Source organism: Acanthochromis polyacanthus, chromosome 7 (assembly GCF_021347895.1).
Source record: "Acanthochromis polyacanthus isolate Apoly-LR-REF ecotype Palm Island chromosome 7, KAUST_Apoly_ChrSc, whole genome shotgun sequence".
NCBI classification, from domain to species: domain Eukaryota; kingdom Metazoa; phylum Chordata; class Actinopteri; family Pomacentridae; genus Acanthochromis; species Acanthochromis polyacanthus.
Genome location: NC_067119.1, coordinates 23,788,899 through 23,816,383, shown reverse-complemented (window position 1 = coordinate 23,816,383; position 27,485 = coordinate 23,788,899). Strand labels below are relative to the sequence as shown.

Sequence of the window (27,485 nt, the reverse complement as noted above, 5' to 3'; positions counted from 1 at the left end):
GTGCAAAGGAAGAGAGAGTGATGTAGAGGCAGAGAATTCCCCAGGCAAACAGTGTTGTGCCTCATAGTTCTGGCTATAAAGCATGCTGCGTGCCACACATACAGTAGGAGCAGAGGCCATGACGGGGAGAGGGGAGGGATGGTGTGAGTGTGGATGTGCGCATTTCAGACAGACAGCATCCTCTTTTCTGCCTGTTGAGCCCCCCCAGTCCTCCTCAACATTCCGATCCTGCCCTGGCTCTGCTAACTCTGATATCTTCATCAGACACGCCTGCCTGTAAACACACATCCTCGCGCGCATACACACACACACACACACACACACACACACACACACACACACACACACACACACACACACACACACACACACACACAAATGACTTACAGAAGCACAAAATACGTATATACTCTATGTATGCTTAGACAAATGTCTGATTACACAAACATGCTTCCATACAAGGCAATGCCCAAACTGACGTGCACAGCTGTTTATATTGTCTATGTCTCTGTAACACAAACACACTGACAGACACATACAAATAAAACCTTCACACATTTTCAGCTGTGTTTGATCATACTCATAAGGATGATTGTGCCTTCTGTATACACCAAGTGTATTGATTTGTGTATTTTGTTTGAGTCCATGGTCATATGTTTGGTGTCTGTGCTGAGCCAGAAATGAGAGAGGATGGGATGAGGTCTTGGGCTGATGAAAAGCCATCCGCCTTAAACCAATGTCATGCATTGATTTTTCCTGTAATGAGTTCCCTGAATGTAGACGTGCATTGAGGCTTTGAAACATACGCTTGCATACAGCAAATGTATGTTTGTCAAAATGCTTGTACATGCACGCATCACATGCACTCACTCCCTCCATAGAAATTATGCACACATAAAAATTAAGTATTACAGCATTTTAGTTGTAGCGTATTATAAGGCACATTTAAAATGTATGTAATTTCACTGTCTTACAAAGAAGAGAAAGGATCCTTAGACTCGATGTTTTAGCTAAATAAAGGTAGATTTCTCAAAGCAGAAGTTCAGAATAGCTGAATAGCCTTTAGACCAGGGGTCGGCAACCTTTAACACTCAAAGAGCCATTTTGACCCGTTTCCCACAGAAAAGAAAACACCGGGAGCCGCAAAATCCTTTTGGCATTTAAAATGAAGACAACACTGCATATGTCGCTTTTTTACCTCTATGCCCTTGTTAATCAGTCGTGATTAATTAATTCCAAAGCCTCTAATTAGATAGATTCATTTTTTAAAATTGTGTCCTTCCACTAATATTTATCTTACCTGGTTAATGTCATTTTTGCTCCTGGACCTCATATGTTACGTAATGTTAGCTGGAACTCAATATTTTACGAATGTCTATTTAACTTGTAAAATCTATTTATCTATTTATCTTAAGCTAATAACTTTTCTCCGGTAAGTCGCTGCCCTATTTTCCAAGATGACACTCCTCTGACTCTCTGACCTGCTGCCTGGACATCGAGCCGTGTTTTTGCGAGTAACGTGTATTACCCTATCATGAGTACTTTTGACTCAAAGACAAGACGTGTCTTTCTTGGAGTGGAGCTTTAATATACAGACTTGCCATTCCTGAGTACAAAACGATATGAAACTACAGGCGTTGCTTCTCCATCTTCTCTGCATCAACTTAGCGCTCTCGTATCCCGGGGGAAAAAACCCCAGCAGCACATCCGGTAGAGTGACACGTCAAAATAAGAGCGGTAATTTCATAATAAAACTCTCTATATTTGAAACGCGCCTGAAAGGCAGAACAATTTATTTTCCAAAGTTACAGGGAGCCACAACAGAGGGCTAAAAGAGCCGCATGCGGCTCCGGAGCCGCGGGTTGCCGACCCCTGCTTTAGACGTTAAATTTGATGTTGGTTCATATTTTGTAGTTGTCTCTCTGGCTTTTGACATAGCCGCATCCTACAGCGTGACCAGGAGGGAAGTCAAGAGTGACTGTACTTCACTGTAAGGTTGTTAGAAAGGGAGCCGTCACAATTACAGCCTTTTCACTTATCTTTCAAGGCGTTGAGTTCATCAATCTAAAAACAAAGCTTTAATCATTACTAAACATCTTACAACTTACAAAGTCTAAAAAAAAAAATGCTAAAACATGGAAAGTAAGATTTTACAGACATTTTTTTTAATGTCTATGCACTGGTGATAGCCATGGCCTGAGGCGTTGTGTTTTAGGGTTAACTGTTTGTCGACAAGTCTGTACACATGTCCGTCCATCACTCCATCCCATTCTTGAGAAGACAATATCTCTTCACTACCCTGAGGGAATTTCCTCACATTTGGCACACTTGGTTCACTTGGACTTAAGAATGAACTGATTATATTTTAGTGGTCAAAGGTGAAGGTCAGTGTGACCTCACAAAACACATTTTTGGCAATGACTCAACTTGTAAATGCAATATCTCAGGATCGCCTTAAGGGAATTTCTTCAAAGTTGGCAGACGCGTTCATATGGAGTCACAGATAAATCGATTACATTTTGGTGGTGAAAGGTCAAGGTCACTGTGACCTCACAAAACACATTTTGGCTGTAACGCGAGAATTTATTTGCTCATTATGATAAAATCTCACCCAAATATTGAGGGTAAAATGATAAGGTCATGGTTTTCCAAAAAGCCAAAGTTCAACTTCACTATGACATCACAATGTTATGCACAAGCACTTTTCTGGCCTTTATCCAGCGTCATTACATCAGGAACAATCTGGACAGGCAAATATGTAAACTGCAACTTGACTGGTTGGCGAACACATACAACCACAAGATGGTAATTCTAGTTTCTGACATTGCAAGTCTGTTTTAAAAAAAGAATCCCAAATGCTTAATATCAAAATAGTGAACCACCAAAACAGTTTTTGTTTGCAACTAAAATGCTCAGAACAGGTACTTTCTCTTTATAGCGCCAACATGGAGGAGTACAATTTGGTCTTTTCAACCAAGATTTAACATGATTTGTACAACATTGGTGAAACTAGTACCAGGTGCTGCATATGAGGCATGGTGTATTTTATGCAGAAAATGTTTCAAACTCTGCATAAGTGTGTGTGTGCTTGTGTGTGAAAAATGAAGTGGTAAAACAATCTGCTAACAGATGCCTGATATTTCCTGTTTTTTACTACCCTCACTTCAACCATGCCGTCACCTCCATCTCTGATACCACAAGAGGAAATAGCAACAGATCTCCAAACAACATTTGTCTGTACACCTGCACTCAGGGCCTGCACACAGTGACCAAACATCAGCCATACAAATCAAATGAGATAGTGAGAGACCTTTTCCGTGAAATGTTCGGAAATTCCAAAAGCACCCACACGTTTGCATGCAGTTCAGAGAAGACAGCTTACTTCAGCAAATTTGGACTAGCTCTAGACATTTTACATCAGTAATAACTGAATTTGCATGTCCACTATTGGCACAAAGATCACTTCCAGTCCATGACTGGCTAGGGGCTGGGAAAAAGTCTGTAAATTCATTCTATGTGGTTAGGTTTGGAAAAATTCCACACTTTAAATAAAATGTGACCCTTTATTAATATGCTTCAAACTTATTTCCCATTTTCTGGCTTACCAGGGTGACAGGTCCCATGCCATCTAAGATATGACTGATTGACTGAAATGCAGTAAAAATTAAGTGGTGAAATAAGTAGTGACAATATTTTGAATTTGAATGTATTTTTAATTCTTTACAAACATAATCCAGCAGGGAGTATGTTTCTCAACACATAAATGAAGAATGCAGTTCAGTTGTATAAGAAGGTAATTTTTGGACGACATGGCTGAATATTTGCAAGATCTAGCCAAATCAGCATTTAAATACCCAGCCCATTCAAAGTCATTGGGAGTGTTTTCTAATATCAAGGTCTATGAAGGCTTTGCATTCTATCGACGTTGAAAATTATGATAAACCATATTTACTAGTTTACAGCTAGATTGGTGACTTTGCAATTAAAACTTTAACACCCCTAGAGTCCAACCATATCCTGAATCCAGCCATTGCATGTACCTCCGATTCTTGTTAATATTTACTGAAGTGGTGCTTGCACTTCTCTTGCAAATTATGCTCTGGCACAAATCCGAACTCTGTACTGTTCACCCCTCCAAAATTAGTCAGGAGAGCCTCGCTTTCCTAAAGACTTTTTATCTCTGCACTCCTCTCTCTTTTCCTTTACTTCTTTCTCTCCCCTGCTGAGAGGATAAGGGCACTCCCACTCTTAGTCAACTGTGGAACATTTATACTGAGGTAACTGTAAGGTTAGCTTGATCAGCTTTTAGTTTGGAAATTCTGGCACCTGCTGTAGGGGCCCTGGGGCACTTTGGTGAACTGCATCTAAACTTTAACTTTCAGTGTTTACTGAAACTATTCAATCATTCATATGACTTCATGTGGCTGTGCAACCTTTGTTTTTCATCTTTACCTTTCATCATGATACAAACATACAAAGGTCACATCATGTAGTTTATCCAAATAGATGAAGTTTCATTCTTCACTTTGATTCTCTGGTGATAATTTTCTCTGGCATGGGTTATGTTGTCTTTTTTTGTTTTTGTTTTTTTGTTTTTACTGAGGAACCTAATCACATCACACAATTCCAGCAATCTTTTTACTGTAGAATGAATAAAAATTCCTCCAAGCATGTTCCCTCCCTATACAGCTGCAGTTCAGTCAGCTCTGCTCCCGGGAGCATATTCCAAAACCAGCTTGTTAAACAATTTCAAATCTCAACACAGGCTCTGGCCTATTCATACACTTACCCCTCCAGCCACCCACCCACCCGCCTCGCCCTCCCTCCCTCCAACCTTCCATCCATCCCTCCCTCTGTCCCTCCTCTGATCCCATTTCACAGTGGAACCATCAGGAGCTTATCCCAATCTCAGCCTTGGCCAGGGGCCCAAAACAGTGCAGGGCCCGCCTTAACTCAGCTGTGAACTCTCAACCCTTTTCTCAGTGCCCTTCCCTCTCTAGTTAGCTGGCTCCCCCTTTACCCAGACTCCATCTCTGACTATTTTAGGAGGGTTTTGGATGATGGCCTCAATATACAGTGCATGCTCTTATGCATAGTTTACAGGGCACGTCTAAACACACTCAGGGTGCTGAGTAGAGCTCCACTATAACATAAACTCTCAGCTGTTATCCACATACCAGCCAGTACACCAACCAGCCACCCGGCTAGGCAGCCAGCCAGTCAGTTAACTAGCCAGGGAGTCATAATGCAGCATGCTGTCGGTCAAACAGCCACAGTAGCCACTTAGCTAGCCAGACATCATCAGTGTTAGAAAGCTGGGTTACCCAAGAAAGCTCTGAAAATGTGTCTTCTTAGTGGAAAAGGTGATTTGTTGTATTTCTCTTTCCCCACTTCATTTCTAACACCAGTAAGTCAACAGACAAATGTCATCTGGCACTGGCTAGAGGCTAATGATGGAAGTCCAAGCCAAAAGACTGTAAGTCTCTGTTTTAGTCATCACAGACACAAAGCAGTGGCTTTAGCCTTAGCGAGACCCTTGCTTTTCATGTTTCTCTGTGCTTCTTTTGCTCTCTCTCTCTCTCTCTCTCACACACCCCTCTAGCCACTGTATTTCCAGAGTATCATGAGTTACTATAATGAGACAACAATTTTAAACAGCAGAGCACAGTCCATAGTAGTGAGTGTCACTGGTCATGCCTCCTGGTCTCCAGAGACCTCAATCTACTTATTCTTTGGTGAAGTTTACGGGTCAAGATTAAGACCTGCTTTCATTTACAGTGTCTTCCAATAACTGTAATCACCTTAGTGAAAAATTAATTGCAAAGATTTGGGACTATGTCTATAAATCGACAGTATTTTACTTTGGATAAAAATCCAACTCGATCACTAAGTTGAGATTATAGAGAGGACTAAATCCCCAAGGTAGATGCTATAAAAATTTTCCTCTGTGAAAATGTTCTGGATCATGGTCGATGTCAGTGGTTCAGCGTCCACAGTGGACAGGGGCTGGTGGTGTGCAGGTAACATTAGCTAATGTGTCTGACCCTGTCTGAGAGCAGCATGTAACTGAGGTGTTGACAGGACTGAGGTGCTCCATGGCTCTAAACCTTTGCTTATGTTACTGAATGTTAAACCAGCACAGGGAGTGAGGGCTGAAAAGGCCATCGTATCAGCTCTTAACTGTGTTCACAGAGGGAGGGAAGAACAGAAAGAGAGATAAGAAAGCAGTCAGGGTGTGCTCCATAGGAAAGAACTGGCAAGCGTTTAAATCACCCTGTTGGCTTCTCATCTTTTTTTTTTGGAAGAGATTTTACCACAAGTGTATTTATGTGTGCACTTGTGTATGTTTGTGTGTGTATCTGTGGGTACATGACTTTATCCTTTGTGTGACTATGTGATTGTGTATGTATTTGTAAGCTTGGTCACACGCATCCCCTTTATGAGAGACACATCACACTACCGATGACCCTGTTGAATGATGATGGCCCTTTTAACTACAGCACCCTGATGCAATCCACTGTAAATACATTAAACCAAGCAGCAGAGGAGGAAGCTGCTTATCCATCCTCTTTTCTCTTTATCCATCTCCCTTTCTCTTGCTTCCTCTTCCTCTATCTGTTTCTGCCTCCCTCATTTGCTTCATATCGTTTCTCTATATTTGTCTCATTTTTGATTTTAATTCATCCACTTTCCTCTGACTTAATGCATGCAGATATTTCCCAGCCTGTAAGCTACACCAACTTTAAAATCTACTGATCTGATTTACACTCTTCTCAGCTTTCCTGCCTGCTACTCACCTTTAACACCAACCCTATTCCTCATTGCCCCTCACCACTGCTGGCCATAAGTCTCTCTCCAAACCTGCTTACAGGTCAAGGGAGTGCCAAAGGTGCGGTGAGTGACGTCGCACTCTGGCTGACCCCTGGCAGCTTGGCAGGGCTGCCTCCCTAATGAGATTAGCTGGGTAATGCCGACTCTGTGTCTGTTACTCCTGCCGCCCAGCCCGGCCCACCCTGGGGCTCTTTATTTAGCCACCAGCAGGACAGGGTGTGCCAGCATTTGCAGGTCGAGGGCAGGACAGGACCCACAAGCCCACTGCCCTCCCTTCTCCCTTCCCCCCATTGCATTTATCTGAACTGCCCAGCTTGTGTTTGTAGCTTCACCATTATGCTGTTGCATTGTTTTTATTATTTCTTGTTGTGGCTTTGTATCATATTCCTTCTGGCTCTGTGACTTAGTATCACGCTTATTTTGTGTCTTCCTGCATCTCCGCCTTTCAGTCTCTGTCCATCGTTCTCTTGTCCCTCATCGTTGTTCAGCACACAGGTGAGAGGGCCCTTTAATGACTGGACTGAACAATGCTGGGCAATGATCAAACAGTGCCCTGATCCCTTGAAACACACACACACACTCAGAAATACACAGAGTCTGCCCCCAGCAAGGCGATTGAGCAAGGAACTCGGGAACCTCGGCTCTCATGCATACGTGTGACTGGCTTTGATGATTGCTCATAGCAGCGTAAAGTGCAAAGCTGCTCACTGTACCGCCCCGTGAAGACACACAGATTTAGACAGTATTACCAAAGCTGTGGCCACCTACCTGGGACTAGTTAGGTAGCCAGACAGCTAGTTATTTTATCTGCATTATTAAAGCCCTCTTCGTGTCTTCAGCCTTTTGTCCCTTTGTTTAGGTGACTTTGAGAGATGTTATTAGTCCCCTTTCTAGCAGTGAGTGAGTTTAAGTGCCAATTAAACGCCTACAACTTTGTCATTGTGAGTGTTTTTATGAGAGGGTCCTTAACAGACAGGAGGCCTCCCATGGCACAGGTGTGCCCCCCTCAGCTCTAGGGTCACTTTCATCCTGGAGAGTGTGACAGTTCCAGTGCAGCCCATCCCAGGTGTCCAGGTGTTCTTACTCTCTGTATGTGATTGTGTATGTGCACGTGCACATCAACACCTGCTTGGCTGTGGCCCTGGGGCACAGACAGGTTCAAGTTCCACCCAAACAAACATTGTGTACCAATCGCTCATTAGACGTGTGTGTGTGTGTGTGTGTGTGTGTGTGTGTGTGTGTGATTGTCTGCATATGCGTGGTCAAAGTGTGTGTAACCAACATACTTACACTGTATGGCCTCTGTGCTCTTCATTTACACTGTGAGATTCTGTTACCTAGACTTGTCAAAGTCTGCTTTTGTGCTGACAGTCTGCTTGCTCTTCACCTTGTGATTGCTCTTGATCACACAGGCATCAGGTTCTGACATTTAGTGTCCCTGCTCATCTCTGTCCAGCTGAGAACACCGTGGCTAAATGTTTCATCCTCAGCCAAGAGCAATACTTAGAGAGGTGAATTAGCTTTAACCCGAATCACGTTCTGTGTTTCCGTTTAACATCTCTCTTTTACATTAACATGCCAGAATGCACACTGAAAAGATTTCTCTCTCTTCTTCTCCTCTTTCTTTATCTGTCCCTTCAGCACAGACAAGTCACAAAATTCCTTCTGAAAAGAGCAGAGATTCACATGCACGCTCATGCACACGCACAACACACAGACCGCCCTGTGCCCCCGTATCACATTGCTGATATGAACCTTTACAAAAGAGAAAAGAAATCCTGGTGAATAAAAAGAAATTGTGAGGTGGATTTAGAGGCCTCCATGTTAATCTCCAAAGAGAACTGCAAACATAATAGCCATGCAGTTGAATGTAAAAGAAACTTAATTAACCAGAGACCTTGTCCACAGATGGCAGGTCAAGGGAATCTCACCCACACAGCACCTCATCTTTTCTAGTCAAGACATTGCTCTGCATTTCTACAAACTGAAGATTTCCCTCAACCTTTAAAACTCTGTATCTCTCTAACTCCCTGATATTTCCTTGTATATAGGCATAATCACTACTCTGTTCCCACATGGAACTTTCTCTTTTTAGTGGCCAATTCCAAATGTCTTGGTGAAGCTATGGATAATGAGGTGCTTAAGATGCACTGCATTTTAATAGTGATATGAGGACACTGCCATTTCTCTCCCTCTGTAACTTATGCATAAAGTATTGGATTAAATTTTACTGTTAAACTGCATTTCATGCCAGCCTGTTTAATTTTAACTAGATTTTTGTCCTTTTGGTTTAATCAAGAGGAAAGAACAAATGTTTGTTGTTATTTCCTATTAACTGCAGTTCACTGTAAAATTGCACAGTATTCCATTTGTAGGGGTGTGGCTCATTTCCTGTTGACGAATGCTTGGCAGAATGCTTACTTTAGTGAAGGACAGCAAAATAAGTTTATTTTAAACTGTGCTAGATTTCCATTTTGTTTAGCTCAGTTACAATCCATTATAGACTAATTGTGGTGCTCTGTGTGATGTCAGTAGGAAAAAGCCTAATGAGTTTGTAAAAGATGTTTTGTGAATGAGACTCCTCCCGCTTGTCCACATCTGTAGTGAATGTTCTGTTGCTTCACTGTGTGTTTGGGCTATCCTTCCTACCCAGTGTGTGTGTCATAGGGCACAATGCCCAGCTCAGTCTCTGTGGGGTGGCCCGTCATAGTGTGCCCCTACAGGGACACCAGAGAGGGACAGCCCCTAGCCATATGGTGGGGGTCCCTCTTCTATTGGCTGGCCAGTTATACTTGGACTGCAGCACACACAAAACACCCACCTCCCTGGAGACTGAAGAGTCAGGCTTTCAGTTGTATGCTAACGGCTGGGTTTGGAGTCTTTAAGCTCCAGGCTTCACAAACAGAAGCAAAGGAACCCCATAGGGTGTTGTATTTAAAAATGCCTCAAGATAATCAAACTCTGGACTAAAGATTTTAATGTGGAAGATGAAGCTTGCAATCAGACACTGAAAAGACTTCCATTGCAGACCTCACTTAAATGTGTATTTGAATTGTTTCTTTTTGTATGTATTCCATATATCAGTAAGATTTGCATTTTGATGCAAGGGTAAAGAAGTCAATACTGAAATAATACATGAAAACAGAAAAAAGGCTGCATTTTTAGGGTGACTGTGTCAGAGAAAGAGAGAGGGAGCATGTAGGGTGGAAGGTGTCAGAAGGGTAAGAGCCGGATAAACAGATTATGAAAGTAAGTGAGAGAGAAAAGAATAAAGTAGTGAGAGGCGAGAAAAAAAATAAGGACATGAATGTCTTGTAGAGAAAGAGAGAAAAGAGCAGCCGGAGAGAGAGAAAGATGGAGAGAGGATCCCTCTGGATAGGGAGATTGTAACATCACACTGTATGGTCCCTTATGGGACAGCCACAGACGGAGTACACTCCCTGCTGCATGCAGGAAGAGGAAGCTTTGCCAGCATGGAAAACATACAAGAGAAGAACGAGAGACGAGTGGAGCAGAGAAAAATGCATTTCTCCCCAGAGATGAAGTGGGAATTTTCTGCTAGCACAAACACTATGTAGGCAGATAGCTGAGAAAGAAGAGGGGAGGAGATGGCAGAGAATTAGTAAAAAGAGGCATGCTGGAGGAAGGGAGCAGGGAGTCTTGTGATAGATGAAATGGTGGGAAAGTAGAGGTGAAGGGTTCAGAGAACAACAGAAGAGGGGCAGTACTTTGCAGAAGTCAGATAAATTGATCTGTGGCATTATGATATAATGAGAATGTGATTCAGTAAGTAATGTTTGTTTTTGGTGATTGTATATGAGGTACAAAGTCATCACATGACTACAGAAGATTGTGCTTAAAAATAGAAACATGTCTTTATCACTGCACTACTTCTGTACAAGTGGTTAATACCATGTTACTGATATACAAAGGGTAAACAGTTAATTGCTACTAAAAATGAATATTAATGAACGCTCACCTTTCTGTTGGTCATTTTCTACAGCACACTACAATTTATGCCTTCATTGGTCAGTTTCTTGACCTTTAATGCCATCACTGCACTGATGACCGGCACTAAGATGAAGCCTTTATAGTCGGGTGTAACCCAGGACAACTACATTATGTGTATTAAGATGCCTAAAAGTGTCATTGTGAGAGTGTCATTAAACCAAAGTAACCTAAGTGGTGGTGCATTATAGTGCAACTCAGTCAGAGCCACAGGGTCATCGGAAAGGCTCTGATCAGAGGTCAGAGTGTGCTGCTGTGAAATGGGACATTACCGCTCACCAACACAGCAATAAATACAGAAAGAAATTTTAACTGCTGTAAAATATGAGGCAGCCGTCTCCTTTTGCAGCATATAGGGTGTATATGTCTGTGGCCGTGCACACACGCACGCTAGAGCGCAGGTGCTTAAGTGTGCGTCTACGACGGCAGTTTTGCTTAGGGGAGGGAAGAGGACAGGGTTCGGGAGGGATTTAATATGCTACTTTAGCCCTTGGGGGGCTGTACAGTTGAAAGTCAATGCATGAGGCGTGCAGATTCACACCAGCCTGCATTACAGAGGGACTGGGGGTGGTGGTGGACTGGTTGAGGAGGGGGGCTGCTATAAAAAGTGAAATCATATCACTTAGCAGCTGAGTGCAGATAAAGCTGTGTTTGAACTGGGAGGCATAAATTATACATTGTAAACACAGCGTTGGGAGACCACGGCTCGTTTAAATTATGACAGAGGGTAGGTTTTCTCCTCTCCTTTCTTCCTTCCCGCACTTCTGTTTCTGCCGCTTTCACTCACAGTTTCCTTCCCTTTGCTCTCAGTGCCCCAGTCCTACTAACTTTTTTATCTCGCGCCTCTCTCTTTCCACTTTTTTTCAACACCTGCCTTACCAAGCAGCCACTTCCAAGACACACACAGTCACATTCTGTTTTGTTTTCTGGCTGTAGATATCCCATTTTCTCCAGTTTTTTTTATTATCTTTTTATAATTTTTAGTTTGCTTCTGTGCCATAGCTTCATTATAGCCTATGGTCCACCCCTCTCACTGTGCCCCTCTCTAAGCCCTCTCCCACAGTGTTATTGAGAGGTGGTGTTGTACATATCATGTGTAGAGGACAAAACTATGTAAGCAGGGTGGCAGAGCTCTGTGTGATTTGATCAATGTTCTCCTCTTGCATAGTTCAAGTTGGGCTGCTGTTTTTTTAAAGGTGCCTTCGTCCCTCCTGACAAGTGCGAGGTTATTGATCAGTTTATTCCATTTGTCATTGACTGCTCAGCACCGTCTCCCTGCTCTCAAGTCAATAGTGGAGGACTGAGAGGGTGAGTGCCTCCCCTGACCTGCCCTCCCTCAATCTCTGACTGTCTCGTCCACCATACCACACACACAAACACAAACACAGACACACAAAATGAATGACTCTCTCTGCCCATTGTACCCACACCTCTGATCCCAACCACAATTTTGATTAATCTTGAAGTGCTGCAAGGTCAGGGCAGGGCTGTATGTGTATCTGGTGTTGGCTGATGCTGTCAGATAAAAGTCTTAAGCTCTGTTGGGGTGGGTGCTCTGTTTTTTTTTCACTCTGTGCCAGGGTGGGTGTAGATTGTCTCCTCTGGAGAGATCGTGGTCACTCTTACGCAGGGATCAGCGACCTTGCTGCGGTTTGGCAGACACTGTTCAACTTCTGTGTTTGTGTGTGCATGATTGCTCTTGTACTGATTAGGAAAGTTATACAGAAACAACAACCATTGAGCTGTTTCAGATCAACAATAATCAAAGAATTAATCAGAGAAACATTAGTCGGGCATGATTGCTACATGCACAGGTGCACAGATAAAATACAAACCAGAAACGCCAGGCTGAAGATGTATCGGATGTAAAGAAGCTGACGTGAGCTAATAGTATATGAGGAAGAATTATTCACCTTTTTTTTTTTTTAGCATGAAAACGTTTTTGTGTTACACTCTCTCATTATATGTAATGCAAATGGCAGTGTTTTACAGCACAAACTACCTGGAATATGCACATGTTGCTTGACAAACGGCACATTCTCAGATGCTAAGGTTTTTGCGTGACGATCATGCTGCAGCCCCATGAGATAGCAGCTTCTCTGCACAAATAAAGTGATTTCATCAAAACGAACGAGGAGGATGGATTATGTGAATCAGTGCTATTGTCGATCTGAATGCAGCCTCACACTTTTACGGATTAGGTATCTTATCAGAATTCTATTAAGGTTCATTTTATCATGGAATAAAATTAATATTCTTAGAAGATTCTGGTTCATTATAAGATGAATGTAGAACATCCTAATGTGTCTGGAAATCCCAATGTAATAATGTGCTTCTTCGTGCCTTTGCTATTGTGCTTAACCAGTGAAGTTTTACTTTGCACATTTCCTTGATTTTGGGGTTATGAATTAGCATAACTCAGTTTTTCTCCATGCTCATCAGCATGGCTTCGTTTCAGGACTTAGTTGATTTATGAAGACCAGACTGGGGGCTGCAACCCCTTGCCTCTCCATGGAGCGAGAGGAGATAATTATTCTCTTTCTGACTCACACTTTTCGATGAAAAATGCATACAGCTGGGACTAGAAGCAGCTTATCAAAAGGTTAACTCTTCCCCACAGTTGTCTGCGTCTGTAAAGGGGAGCATTTCCGACAACAGTGGCAGCATCGGACCACTTTGTGTTTTCCTGCTGTTTTGTTTGGGTGTTTTCAACATTGCTGTGACCCGCCAGTGGCCCAGTGCTTTGTTTTCCCAAAGTTAACTTTCAATCAAGAGACAAGCCAGCTGTTGTTTGTGTTGTGTTCTGTACATCATTTCTTGAGCAGCCGTCTAAGTGCAGACTCATCGCAAAATGACTCTGACATGAATATATACATACAACACATACTTTTCTGTATTTTCAGTTTTCAACTTGGGTAATTAAACGTTGTTGTTACATGCAAACAAATCCGCTGTTGTGTTTTTCAAATTGTAGTTTTATATATGCTCTCTGGCAACCAAAATCATTCCAGACCAAGAATGTTTTTTCTAGCAAACATATACAATGTGCTGTGTGCAGTATGCATATCACTGTGCTTGATAAGCCTTTAGATAATCTCATTGAGATTCAGAAATCTCATGCCTTTTTCACCTCCACGTACACTGTATTCCCACATATGCTACTGTCACTCATTCATACACACACACACACACACACACACACACACACACACACACACACACACACACACACACACACACACACACACACACACACACACACACACACAAAGTTAATGCACACACTCACACTTTCAGGCCTTATGTGGAGGGAGTGCTGCCTGGGAAAGTGATAGCAAGAGAAAAGAAGCTCTGGAGAGTGAGTTATCTCTTTAGATGTCATTGAGGGGCGCCTCCTTTCTCTCCCTCTCCTTCCCTCTATCATTTTCCTCTTTCTTCCCTTCTCTCTGTCTCTCTCTCTCTCTTGTTCCCACTTGCTCTCTCAAATCATGCTCGCCTCCAGTGGTATTCAGACAGTCCAAGGACAAAGTAGAGATATGCTGGGAGCAATGGACTGTCCGTCAGTTTATGTTTGTGTGTATGTGTGTGTGTCTGAGAGGGAGAAAGAGAGGGGCTGATGTTGAGTCTTTGAAGCTGTTCTCCCCTTGTCCTAACAGATTGGAGTCTCGTCCCTCTCCATTTAACCCCCTGATGCTACATCAGACACTCACACACAAACAGAACACAGTTATCAGGCTGCTGTGGGCACACATAACACATTGCAAGGTTTAAGATTCACCTAGAGCTCTGTGCACAGCTTGCTGTTGTTGAGGTCATGCCCTTGTGTTTAAGGACTGTTACATTTACTTCATTTCATATTTATTGACTTGTCAAGGTGACTGTAATGGCATTAAATTGTTAATTTCCATAATCATATGTAAGATATGTGTAAAGTTTTTTGATTTTACCCCCGTCTGGGCAACACCAAGCCAGGGGTGTCTCTATTACTAAGTCAAGCCGTGTGTTAATGTGGCCTTGGCTTGTCTGACTAAAGCAGTTTGAAGTAGATGGCCCCTGGGTCTGTGACCCTGAGAGAGGCACACACTTACACACATAAACACGCACACAGATCTATCTATGTACAAAACCAACCAGATGCATGACCTACTCGCCTCATGCCACACACATGCACACACACAATCCGTCCCGGAGACAGACTTCTCCCTCTGCGTGTGTGTGACGCGGCAGCTCTGCTCTCAGACAAACAAGGGAAATCCTCCTTGTCTTGCCTTGTCCATCACCGGCCATCTCACTCTTCCACCACATGCGGGTGTCTGCAAACCCTCCCCCAGCCTCCCCGGTCAGGCTCCAAAACCCAGAGATTTAACCAACACAGTTTGCGCACACACATGCGCTGGCCCCATGGCTCCAGCCAGGTTCCCCTGACGCAGGGACACACACAGGCAGGAAGTCTGAGGAGAGGTTTGTGTCAGTTTACTTCTCTTCGAACACTTCAGGTTTGACCCTCTCTTGACCAGGCGGCTTCCTTCTCCTCCATCTCTCCGTAAACAACTACATCCCTGCGACTGAAGGCATGCTGGCTCGCCAAGTGTAATAACATCAGTCATGTTTTGATGTGAGGCGGGACGTCTACGTGAGTTAGGGAGGCTGACTCAGGGAGGCTATGCAGCAGAAGAAACCTCGTGTGTGTGTGTGTGTTTCCTTCTGGATTTTCTCTGATTGCAGGGATGACAGATCTTTGTCATGGAAGAAACCAAGTTAACCTGTCACCTTAGCAGTCCTCTCCACCCACTATTTATCCACTGTGCATCCCTAAAACACACACACCCATGCATGTACATGCACACATGCACAAACATTGCACACGCACACAATGAGGGGCTGTCCACTGATCTTGTTGAGTGTGTGTCAGCTCTATTAGCACATTCCCAGATAGGGCCAGAGCCCTCTTATCTGTGGTGACCCATTAATTACACTTTGTTCCATTAAGTGATCTATTTCAGACCTGCCCCACCCTCAACACCCACTCTCCGCTATCTCCACCTCTGGCCTGCTCCTCCCCCACCTGAACTCTCTCCTCTCCTCTAGTGTATTCTTTTCATCCCCCCAACACACAGACGCACACTATCTCCCCTTGTCTGTATGTGTTACATCGCATTGGGTCACATGTGACAAGTAGCTGTATACTTGGATAGCAGGTGGTAGTATGTGTCTGAAACAAAAATGGTATGATACTAAGTGAACTTTTGCTAGTAGATTTACATGTTAATTTTTTCTCGAGGCAGAATGTTAGTCCAAAATTGTATAGAAGCTATATATTCTATTGTATCACATATTCTACTGCAGATTTTTCTCCAAAAAATGTCTTTTTTCCTCTTTCTCAGTTCAAGCTATTGATTATTTTGTATAATGTTGTGTTAGTCTAACTGTGACCATGGTTCAGTCATGAATATCCACATTTTTTGTTTATTCTTCTATGTCTGGACTTATCATTTTTAGTGTGTTTATATTGACTTTTTACGTGTATGTACCTGGTGAACTTGAGAGATGCTTAACAGTGAGAAATGTTCAGTCAAATAGTGTTTAACTGTTGATGGTTAGCCCCAATGGGAATCTGTTAGGGAGCTTGTTTACACATCATTCTAACCCAAGAAACCGATAAGTGTATGTACACAAGAGCTTGTGTTTCTTCTTTTTCATGGTTTCGGTTCAGTACAATCTGAGGGTAAATGTAAAATTCAAGCAGCTCCATTTATTTCCACTTCTTTTCTCTTTTTTGTGTCTAAAGCTCTCAATTGTCTCTTTTGTGCTGGTGTATATTTGTTGTCTCAGCTTTGTTTGTATTGACACTGGTAACATATTAAGACGAACACCAGTTTTAGAATCTGTTTTGCAAGGAGCTATTTTAGCTTCTAGTGCTAAAGTGATCCTCAGGCGAAGTGCTATTAATAACAGTTGTTGCTATAGCCTTATTTTTTGCAAGGCATTTTTCTCATTGTAAGCAATGAAAGCCACAAATATAAAGCGATACAAATATTTATAAGAAGTAGACAAAGACTTATATGGTGGAATGTATAGGAAAAGAGGGAGGAATCATTGAAAACAAATGTTGCTATATACTATACATTCCCTCACCATGGTGTCAGTGTATAATACCTTTAAATACTTTCAGTTATACTGTGCATTGCACAAAGCTGGTGCCAATGGTGTTAATGGCTGAGCTCAATCACTGTATAGAGCTTACACAACATGGTCCGTAAAGCAGGGTTGTATGTAAGGTGTGTGCGATCAGCATAGCCTTGTATGGAAAGGGGGGTTCTCACACTCAAGGCTGTCTATTCTTTGACCAACGATTCTGAATGCGCCCTGTCTTTCTTACAGGTGCAAGGGGGCCTCTCTTACCCCTACTCCTCCTCCAGCTCTTTTGTGACTGAGTGATGTGTGTATGTCTGATATTGTAGAAGTGTGGGTGTGTGAGTGTGTGTTTTTCTACGCCTGGTATTGTCCTAAAGGTGCAAGGGAGGCGCATGAGTGTGTGCATGTGTGTGTGCCAGACCTCATTGTGTTGAAGTGGGGTAGACGACGTGTGTTTATGTGAGTGAGGAGTGACTGTAGTGTAGTGAAGTGGTGGAGTGAGTATGCAATTTGGCTTGGATTTGGATATATAGATGCTGTGCTTGTGTGCGAGTCAGCAAGTGCGTGGGCATACCCACATTTGTGCATGCTCTGTCTTCACTCCATCTTGTCCGTCTTGTCTTTGGCAAGGTTGCCTGTGCTGACCCTTGCCCAGGCATCATGATGTGTGTGTGTGTGTGTGCCAGTGTGTTTGGTTGTGAGTACTTGTGCATGTGTGAGTGCAAGTATATGCATGTGTAGTGCCTTCTCTAATGCACAGTCTTTGTGGGGGCCTCTCTTTTCAGCCATGCTGCTTTTGAGACACATTGTGCCTGGGCATAGAAACAAAAGCTCTCCATTGCCCCTCAATAGGCCAAAAACAAAACCATGTCAGGCGAGCTAGCAGCCCCCGAGTGTTTGCCATTTAAGTCCCAACCAATGGTGGTGCAGATGGAACAAAAGGCCTGGACAGGGAAGGAGGCCTGCACTGTTTACAGTGTTAATGTCCGGGTGGCACTCCCAACAAGGCCCTTCCACACATACGTGTGTGCACACTCAGTCACTCAGTCTGTTTCTTTCAGTGTCTCTCTCTCTGTCACATACACACTTTGAATCAACAGGTACATGTGCAGAACTTGTGCAGTTTGAAAACAAAACCTGCCTGTTAATCTTGGACAAATCAGAGTAAACATTTGTAGCCAAATTAATGGAAGCATGTGATTGTCAATAGAAACAAGATAGGAGTTGTTTGTAAGGACAGGAATAGCAAAAGTTGTATTAGATGTGCATCTGGTGAAGTTGTATGTTTTATTTTCTAAAGCGTTCTCACAGTTATGTTTCTTGGTGTTCTAGTTATTATGTAGAAGTTATATATTTAATTTCTTGATAGTTTTCCGTTTCTTTTTAGTCATGTAAAAAACAAAAGCACAATTTTATTCAAATGGTTTCATGATTTACATGGGCAACACATTGTCCGCTTTTTGTATATAATGACTAGATTTGTATAGTTTAAACTGTTTTGTAGTCGCATTGTTTTTCAGTAACTAATCTATGAATGTAAGTGGCCAATTAATCTTAAGTTGTTGTTTTGGAGTATTTTATTTGTATTTGTGCCTCACATCCTGCCATGTGTACATCCTGACAAGGCTGAGAAATTCTAAGCAACTTCTTTTCACTTTCTCCAGATACTCAGTGCTAACCTGATTCTTTCATTTTAGAATGTTAATACACTTTTTACATTTCTGTTGTTGCTACATCATGTCATTATCCAATATAAACAAATCAAAAAGCATGCCACCAAAGAATCTATTAAATGCCACGGACAGTTGTCTCATCGGTTATTCCAAGTATCTCAATCTATTTCAGTAGAGCAGAGTAAAACAACTGACATTGAGAGGCCATGGAGAAGCGAGGGCATGTTTGGGCTTTTGATTTTTACTGAAGAGAAGAGGGGAGAGTCTGACACTGGTATCAAATAGCCTGCGCAGTCCTTGGACCAGGGTTATCTTGTAAATACTCTGTTCCAAGTCTATAAAAGCAGGGGTCCTTTATGACAGCCAAGGCCACTCATTCACTTTAAAATAAAAAAAAAGCACTCAGTGCAGTGTCTGGGCAGGGAGGCAGCAAGTAGGGAGGGACAGATGAAGGGATTTAACTGAAGGAGAAAGAAGCAGAAATAAGAAACACAGTCCTTGTTGTCACAAGTTTCTTTCTCAATGGAACTGTTATATGGAATGTAAAGTAGCTTAGGTTGGGTGATGATTTCAACCAGTTAATGTGATGTTCTCCCCTCTTTGGGCTTTCGCTTGATTTTGTTTCTCCGTGTCTCTCTTCTGTTCATATTTTATTCTAAGTAAATACAGAGTCCCCTCAGCGGCCCCTGTAGCTAGTGATTCAGGTTCCTCATCTCTGGATGTGTAATGAGTTCTGCCTTGTTTTTGTCTAACAACAACACTCAATAATAAGCAAAGTAATTAAAAGCAGTATGGGGGGCGTGTGTTGGGGGGTGCAGACCCCACTTACCAACAAGCATAAAAATGAATTTCATTCAAGAGGCAACTGTAGTATTACTGGTTTGATGGAATGAGCTCTGTTTTGAGTATTGTTTTGTTTTTTTTCTTTGATAAATGTGTGTCTCTCCTGCTCCCATAAACCTGTGAAGGCTTAGTCCCATGTTAGTTTCATTTAAAATGAAGGCACAAAGCACAGACAAAGTCTGATTATACCTGTGCTACACTGCGGGTTTGATGTGGATGTCTTCTCCCTGAGTGATGTTTGAGGAGTGGTGTTAGGGAGGGGTAGGAGGGTAAATTCTAATTTAATTAAATTTTTGACTGAAGACAACATCTCTATGTTGTGTTAGCGAGGACAGGGTTGCTCTGACAGTGTGGCTGACCACCTGTCACCTGCCTGGTCTCTCTTTGACCTCGTCTCCCGTGGCAACGTGTCGCGCCCCCTTCAACAGACAGCCATGTGGGACAAAATGACATTGTTGACCTTTATGCATGTCGGCAAGCAAGGTGACAACACGCATAGCTGACTATATGTGCGTGTGCACGTAGGAATTAATACACGCAAACACACAGTACATGCACACACACTGTTCACATACTCGCACACACCGCAGAAGATCTTCTAATATCAGAGAGCGTCAGGGGCGGAAATCCGATCGTCTGACAACCAGGATACAGATAGCGATTCTCCACCGCTGATTCATGCAACAGATAGTTTCCACAAACAGCAGCCTAGCTAAGGTTACAACCAGCCAAGGCCCACACCACAATGCACTGTTCTGCCTCACATCGAGATAAAACAAAAGCTTAGGTTACCGACGATAGGAAATTGATAAGATAATGCATTGTTTGTGGTTTTTTGATGAAAACTCCGACAAGAGGAAATGAGAAAATGTTTGCTCCCGTGTGCAATAATATCATGTTTATTAGTCCTGTTAGGTATTCTGTTTTTGTAATTTTTGTTTCATGATAATATCATTGTTCATCTCCTTTTTTAATTGAAGCTCATTAAATGTTTAACCCAAATGTCACTATATTTGATTAAGCACTCATAATTGTTTAAAGAAATTCAATTCACACAAAGAAAAGTATCATCACTTTGCATTCCCCTTGCTTCAAAATGCTCTTAATTTTAAAATGTATTTATATTATAAATGAAGTAAAGAGATATGGCCCCCTTCACATCAATGTAATTATGAATCACAAAAAAAGAGTTTGATTCAAATAAAATAGGCCATTTGTACACAAGCAATTAACTGGTGCGGCTTTAAATAATGTAGCCCAGATGGAACCTAATTATAGTCGGCATGCTTTGATTCGCACTTCTTGTCAGAGTATCACTCGGGGCGTCACTTTGGCTTTTCAGTCACCTAGCGTTTGTTTTGAAATTTGTGACAATCAGAGCCGATTACCATTTGTAACAGCATGCAGCGTTTGGTGCAGAGGGAAGAAAGCATGGCCCATAGCTATGGAGGAGTTTCCTTGTTTCCCGCTCAAAACTCTCCTCCTCTGTTCCCTCACCTCACTGCACGCAAATGTTAACAACTATGTATGTGTGCTTGGGGCAGGTGAATGTGAAAATATGTGTTCCATCCATGAGTTGTGTGTGTGTGTGTGTGTGTGTGTGTGTGTGTGTGTGTGTGTGTGTGTGTGTGTGTGTGTGTGTGTGTGTGTGTGTGTGTGTGTGTGTGTGTGTGTGTGTGTGTGTGTGTGTGTGTGTGTGTGTGTGTGTGTGTGTGTGTGTGTGTGTGTGTGTGTCAGCATCTTGTAGCAGTGTAGAGTCAGAGGGAGATCAAACAGTCAGTCAATTACCTTGAGAGGGCTCCAGTGGCTGTGACAGAGAGGAGGAGGCTAAATATCCCAGATCAAATACTCTTCTCTGCCTGTCACATAATGAGGCAACCTCACCAGGCTCAGACAACACACACAGAATGGTCAAACACAGGGCACGGGTCAGGCGCCGCACTGAAACTGTGCCATGACCTGAGCAAAGAGCACATGAGGGAGCTCTCACCACAGACCACCTTTCTGTGCCGACTCTTAACTGCCTCGCAGCGAAACATCATCACAGTGCTGTGTGCAGGCGTGTTGTCTTACCTGTAGGTCAGCTGTCATATTTATTACATCTATTCTTTGCAGGAAAAATCTCTTAAGTTAGCGATTCCCCAGTGCTAATTACAAACACACTGTGAAAGCAAAGAGAGTTTTCTCTGTATTCCCCATGACAATTCCCAATGTTACGGAAGCTCAGCAGTAATGTAATTATTGTATTTACAAGAAATGAGGACAATAGTGTCTTTAGAATAAACTTTATTAGACTAATTAATGCAATTACAATAAACCTGTTAAAATTAGCACATGCAACTTATTTGTTTTATAGTTAATTCAATAAGGAAAACAAAAATGCGCAGGATGCTTTATTGTTCAAGTTCATCAATTAAATACAAGATCCAAGTGATAATTAAAATCATGAAAATGGAAAAGCTCTTGGTCCATTGTATCTTTTGTTAATACATGAAATCAATTGCCCATAAAAGAATCTGCTTTACAGGTAAAAAAAAAAAGAAAAGAACCTTTTTCAGTAACAGGGTAAAATTGAGGATAAAGTAGTATTGGCTGTTTATGGGTTCACTTTACACACGAGATATAGCCAGATGACACCTCATCGATTCCCACATCTTTTAAAGATATTACTTTGATTTGTGGCATAGCTGATGTAATTCTGTCTCTTCTTCTCTTCCATCCCATTCTCTCTCTCTCTCTGATCATTGGGGTTGCTCCTTTAAATCAGTGATCACATCTCAGCTTTGACAACATCCATTAGGTTCAACATACTGTGGCTATTAAAGGAAGAGTGGGCACAAGTTGTTAACGGAGTGTTTAAGTCTGTACGAAAGCGGCTTCATGAGTCTGAGGCAGTGGACTTCGTTTCAGAGGCTTCACCATATAGAGGGGTGGAGCTTAATGCTAGAGTCATTGGAGGGGCACAGGCTCATCTGCATATTGGCACAGAGACACCCCCCTGGTGACCCTGAACTGCGATGGGATAGGGTGGAGAAGCTGGCGGCATTCCGGAGGAGTTCATCGCCAGTTCAGGGTGAACGAGAGAGTGCTGCGGCATTGATCGCTTCTGCAGGAGAAAAAAAAAGGACAAAACAGAAGTAAAAACACTAGTGAAGGAGGGACCAATGAGACGGGGAAAATGGAGGAGGTGGAAAAAGATCACAGTGCCTCAAATTGGATATAAATGATAGATTAGAGGTGTGAGAGGGCTGTGTCTTTGTTTCCAGGGATGGGTGTTATGATGAGCCCTACACAGGTAGCAGAGTCACTGAGAGAGCTGGGTTATTGACTACCATGATTGCCAGGCCAGTAAATTTGACCCAAGGCACTGACTGCCGTCTGCTTGCTATATAGTGCACAGTGCAGTCCCTTATCACAGAGTGATCGAGAACCCCCTTACATCCTCATACACACAAATTACACACAGACACACACACACACACAGACACACACACACACACACACACAGACACACACACACACACACACACAGACACACACACACACACACACGCACACACACACAAACAAAACACACCACCAGCAACTGAACCTAAATCCATTCTTAGCCCAAACTCTGCACTTGCCCCCAGTCCTACAGTCATACACATAAACCCAACACACATGCAGCCACACCATCTCCATTAATGCGTCCAGGCAGGGGTCAATCTAATAAACATGGGGTCAGTGCAGTGGTCATCAGAGGCCTGTCTATGGTGAGAGAGCCTTTAACGTGCTTCCTAATTGTATCCCTGCGGCCCTCTAGTCTTGCTTTTTATAGCTGATACAGTGTACACAGAGGAGAGGAGAGGAATGCAGGATGGAAGGAGAAAGGAAGGCAGTGAAGAAAGCAGCTGAGGTAAAGAGGTCTTTCTATATGTACTACTGACTTGACTCATAGAAGGGTTGTGTCTTTCAAAATTTCTCTGCTGGGAGCAGCTTTTGTCAAGCAGCTCTACCTGATTTGAGTCACTTCTTTTTTTCAAATAAATCATAAGAACCCATTGTGACAAACAAATGCAGTTTGCAACAAAAACATCTTAAGTGTGCAAATTAAGATTAAAAAAAGAAACCCCATTACAGCCACACTTAAGTTAATTCATCCCTCTGTGTAAAGACATCTTAGATTCATCTATAAAGGATAGAACTCTTAATATCATCTCACAGCAAACCCATTCTCCCTCTGGGAAACAGGAGGGCACCTCTATATGGCTTTTCAGGTCCAGTTCCAGTTATGTTGCTAAGCAGCTGAGCTGCTAGCCAGCGGCAGCAGAAACCAGCCATTATCTGTTACCCCTGAACATTTAGTGAGCAGGAGTAGAGATGAGTCGGGCATCAGCTGCAGCCATGATCCGTCCACATCATCGATGCTTCAATGCAGAGTCAATGTTCTGTAGTAGAACTATCTGCCATCGAGTTTACAGGCTATCCAGCTAAAAAGCTGGCCTGTGATACCCTAACCCTCAGGAACCTGAGGCGCATGTACCAGATTTCAAGTTTCGGAGTGACCCCAACTTGGGAACTTGCTAACCTGGAGGAGGTCAGAGGGAAACCCAGCACTGCTGCCTCCCCCCACCGCTACCAGACCACCTGATATGTTCGCTGGTTACCTCGCTCTAGCTCGTGTCTTGCCTTTCCTCAATCAGTCCTTTAGAATGAATGACTACCGCTCCACTGGTTTCACTTAGTGCACCCATTGTGCATATCTCTGGTTTTGTTGGAAGGACCTCTTTCCATCTCCTTGGACGTGCAGCGGTGTTGATTATCAGGTATCCGCTTGGATAACATATTAAGGCTGTCCCATTGGGCTAGCAGGTCATAGGCTGCCATGGCTCTCACGTATAAAGCCTTTAGGTTTGCATACGGAGATGCAGTGCATTGTGGGAGTAATCAGCATTATGACACTGTCATTTCTAATGTTGCTCATTTATACATGATGCAGAGTAATCCTTATAATAAAATGAGGATATTCATCATGTACTTTCTTTCCCTCTAGCATTACAGTAAGAAAATATCTTTGTGTGTGTCTCTTGTACATGTAGGCACAGAGAGACATGAACTGACCTCCTGGATGAGTTTCACCTCCATCTTCAGGTTCTTTGGTGAGGTCCTGGAGGCGAAAGAAGACGAGGAGGCGGAGGAGACCTCCAACACTGTCACCACTCGCAGCAGCTCCCTCAAAAACAAACACCAAGATTTGTAGGCAAACCATCAACAGTGACTTGGAACAGGAGATGTGGGGTGGGGGTGGCAAGGGATCAGAGGTGGGGTGCAAAAAGGGTCCTGTTTGCTATTTTTTTTTTCCTTTTCTAGCCCTGTTTCACGAAAACCTCCCACCAGCTCTCCTTCCCCCCTCTTTTCCCTGAGTGTCATTTCTCCCTTCCAGCCCTCCCTGGCTTTGCGCTCACATAGCCTTCTTGTTGTAAGAGACAAGAGTACAGGGTCACCGTGTATACATCACAATAACGTTTTGCATTACTTCTACTTGAGTGCAACTGTCAAAGCAATATGGGCCTGAGTGTTAGCGCTTCCCGTGGGCTGTGGCCTGGCTGCGGGTACAGGCCACAGCAGCAGAGATTAAGGCTGACAGGCGCTGTGCACAATGCGCTGTGGTGCACCTCTAATTGTCCTGACATCAGCCTGAACTGAGCTAATGCCCCGCCTGCCCTCCAGTCTGCACTGCTCAGCCTCTCCCTCCTCTCCCTCTTCCCCCCGGTCCTAACGCCTGGACTGCTTACCCTGAAATTAGCTCATCTGGTACGGCATGTTCTGGTAAGATTCGGTATCATTTAAAGTCGGCTAATGCCCCATTATTTCTGCATCCCATACCCACTACACATTTTAATAAGACTGAACTCTCTTCACTCCTGTTTGTTTTAACATTGTTTTTAGGACTTATATTTTCTTGTGTGACTCTTCCACACACACAATCAGCTTTTAAGTTTGACTTTTAGTCATTTAGGACATGGTTCTAACCTGTGCCGTATATTTCTGGAATTGCAGTTCTTATTAAAAGAGAGATTTATTTGCTTGTTTTTCAACTTTGAGCTAAATTCGAAGGCAGTGTCTCATACACACATTCAGACTGCTATTTTTTTAATATTAAACCAATATCTCTTGGAGCAAGTAAGTGAGTGTTTGCTTTAGCACATCTATGGGTTTGATTTGCAAAAAGTGTGGAGAGTTCATTTCTCTGTTTATTATAAATATATATCTTTTTCCCTTGTTTTTTTTTTCCAGTGTGATATCCTTGAAATTGATGTCTCTGGATGATTGAATGCGATGAAACAAATAAACCAAACACAACCTGTTCTGAATATGGAAAATTCCGGACACTGAGCATATTTAAAATCACTTAAAGTCAAGCATCAAAATGGGTTTGAGGGATATCTCATTTTAACAGGAGCCAGAAGTCAGCTCACAACACTCATAAAACCTCAATATATCGCCTTACACATGTCAGGAAATCCAAGATTTCAATATTATTCTAAGCCGGAATGATATTTCCTCAGATGTTGGAGAAATGTAACATATCCAATTTTTTTCTTTCAACCAAAGTACTCTTCTTGTGTACTTAGAAGTGACAAAGTTAGCTCAATGCTCAGCTGCACATAATCTGACTATGTGACACAAACATGGTAATTTTTTTTCCATAAAGCCGATATGTTTTATAAACCACTTGAGGCTTAATGGAATACATTTCTAATGTGTCATGACATTAGTAAAAACTCAAACTGGATACTAAGTCTTATGATACCTTAGACACTTTCTCAAATATATACAGTGCATCCAGAAAGTATTCACAGCGTTTCACTTTTTCCACATTTTGTTATGTTACAGCCTTATTCCAAATCGGATTCAATTATTTTTTTCCCTTAAAATTCTACACATAACACCCCATAATGACAAAATGAAAAAAGTTTTTTTGAGAGTCTTGCAAATTTATTAAAAATAAAAAACAAAGAAATTACATGTACATAAGTATTCACAGCCTTTGCCATGAAGCTCTAAATTGAGCTCATGTGCATCCTGTTTCCACTGATCATCCTTGAGACGCTTCTACTGCTTAATTGGAGTCCACCTGTGGCAAATTCAGTTGATTGGACATGATTTGGAAAGGCACACACCTGTCTATATAAGGTTCCACAGTTGGCAGTGCATGTCAGAGCATAAACCAAGCATGAAGTCAAAGGAATTGTCTGTAGACCTCCGAAACAGGATTGTGACGAGGCACAAGTCTGGGGAAGGGTACAGAAAAATTTCTGCTGCTTTGAAGGTCCCAATGAGCACGGTGGCCTCCATCATCCGTAAATGGAAGACATTTGGAACCACCAGGACTCTTCCTAGAGCCGGCCGGCCATCTAAACTGAGCAATCGGGGGAGAAGGGCCTTAGTCAGAGAGGTGACTAAGAACCCCATGGTCGCTTTGTCAGAGCTCCAGCGTTCCTCTGTGGAGAGAGGAGAACCTTCCAGAAGGACAACCATCTCTGCAGCAATCCACAAATCAGGCCTGTTTGGTAGAGTGGCCAGACGGAAGCCACTTCTTAGTAAAAGGCACATGGCAGCCCGCCTGGAGTTTGCCAAAAGGCACCTGAAGGACTCTCAGACCATCAGCAAAAAAATTCTCTGGTCTGATGAGACAAAGATTGAACTCTTTGGTGTGAATGCCAGGCGTTTTGTTTGGAGGAAACCAGGCACTGCTCATCACCAGGCCAATACCATCCCTACAGTGAAGCATGGTGGCGGTAGCATCATGCTGTGGGGATGTTTTTCAGCAGCAGGAACTGGGAAACTAGTCAAGATAGAGGGGAAGATGAATGCAGCAATGTACAGAGACATCCTGGATGAAAACCTGCTCCAGAGCGCTCTTGACCTCAAACTGGGGCGGCGGTTCATCTTTCAGCAGGACAACGACCCTAAGCACACAGCCAAGATAGCAAAGAAGTGGCTTCAGGA

At 42.8% G+C, this 27,485-nt stretch overlaps 1 protein-coding gene and 1 long non-coding RNA gene across 3 annotated transcripts in view; one reads left to right on the top strand and one right to left on the bottom strand.

The window, feature by feature from the left end:
* The window catches only part of fam172a (family with sequence similarity 172 member A), a 158,812-nt gene extending 132,641 nt beyond the window's left edge, over positions 1–26,171 (top strand). For both annotated transcript variants that reach the window (XM_051950422.1, XM_022192641.2), the window contains one exon: positions 24,572–26,171. In XM_051950422.1, the coding sequence (XP_051806382.1) occupies positions 24,572–24,732 (161 nt within the window). In that variant the 3' untranslated portion in view covers positions 24,733–26,171. The remainder of the gene's footprint in view (positions 1–24,571) is intronic.
* Positions 21,760–24,705, bottom strand: LOC127534660 (uncharacterized). The gene is made up of 2 exons (XR_007942893.1): positions 24,594–24,705; positions 21,760–22,596 (listed from the first exon to the last, which is right to left on the bottom strand). It is a non-coding gene; the product is annotated as an uncharacterized LOC127534660 (long non-coding RNA).
* Positions 26,172–27,485: the final 1,314 nt, after the last annotated feature.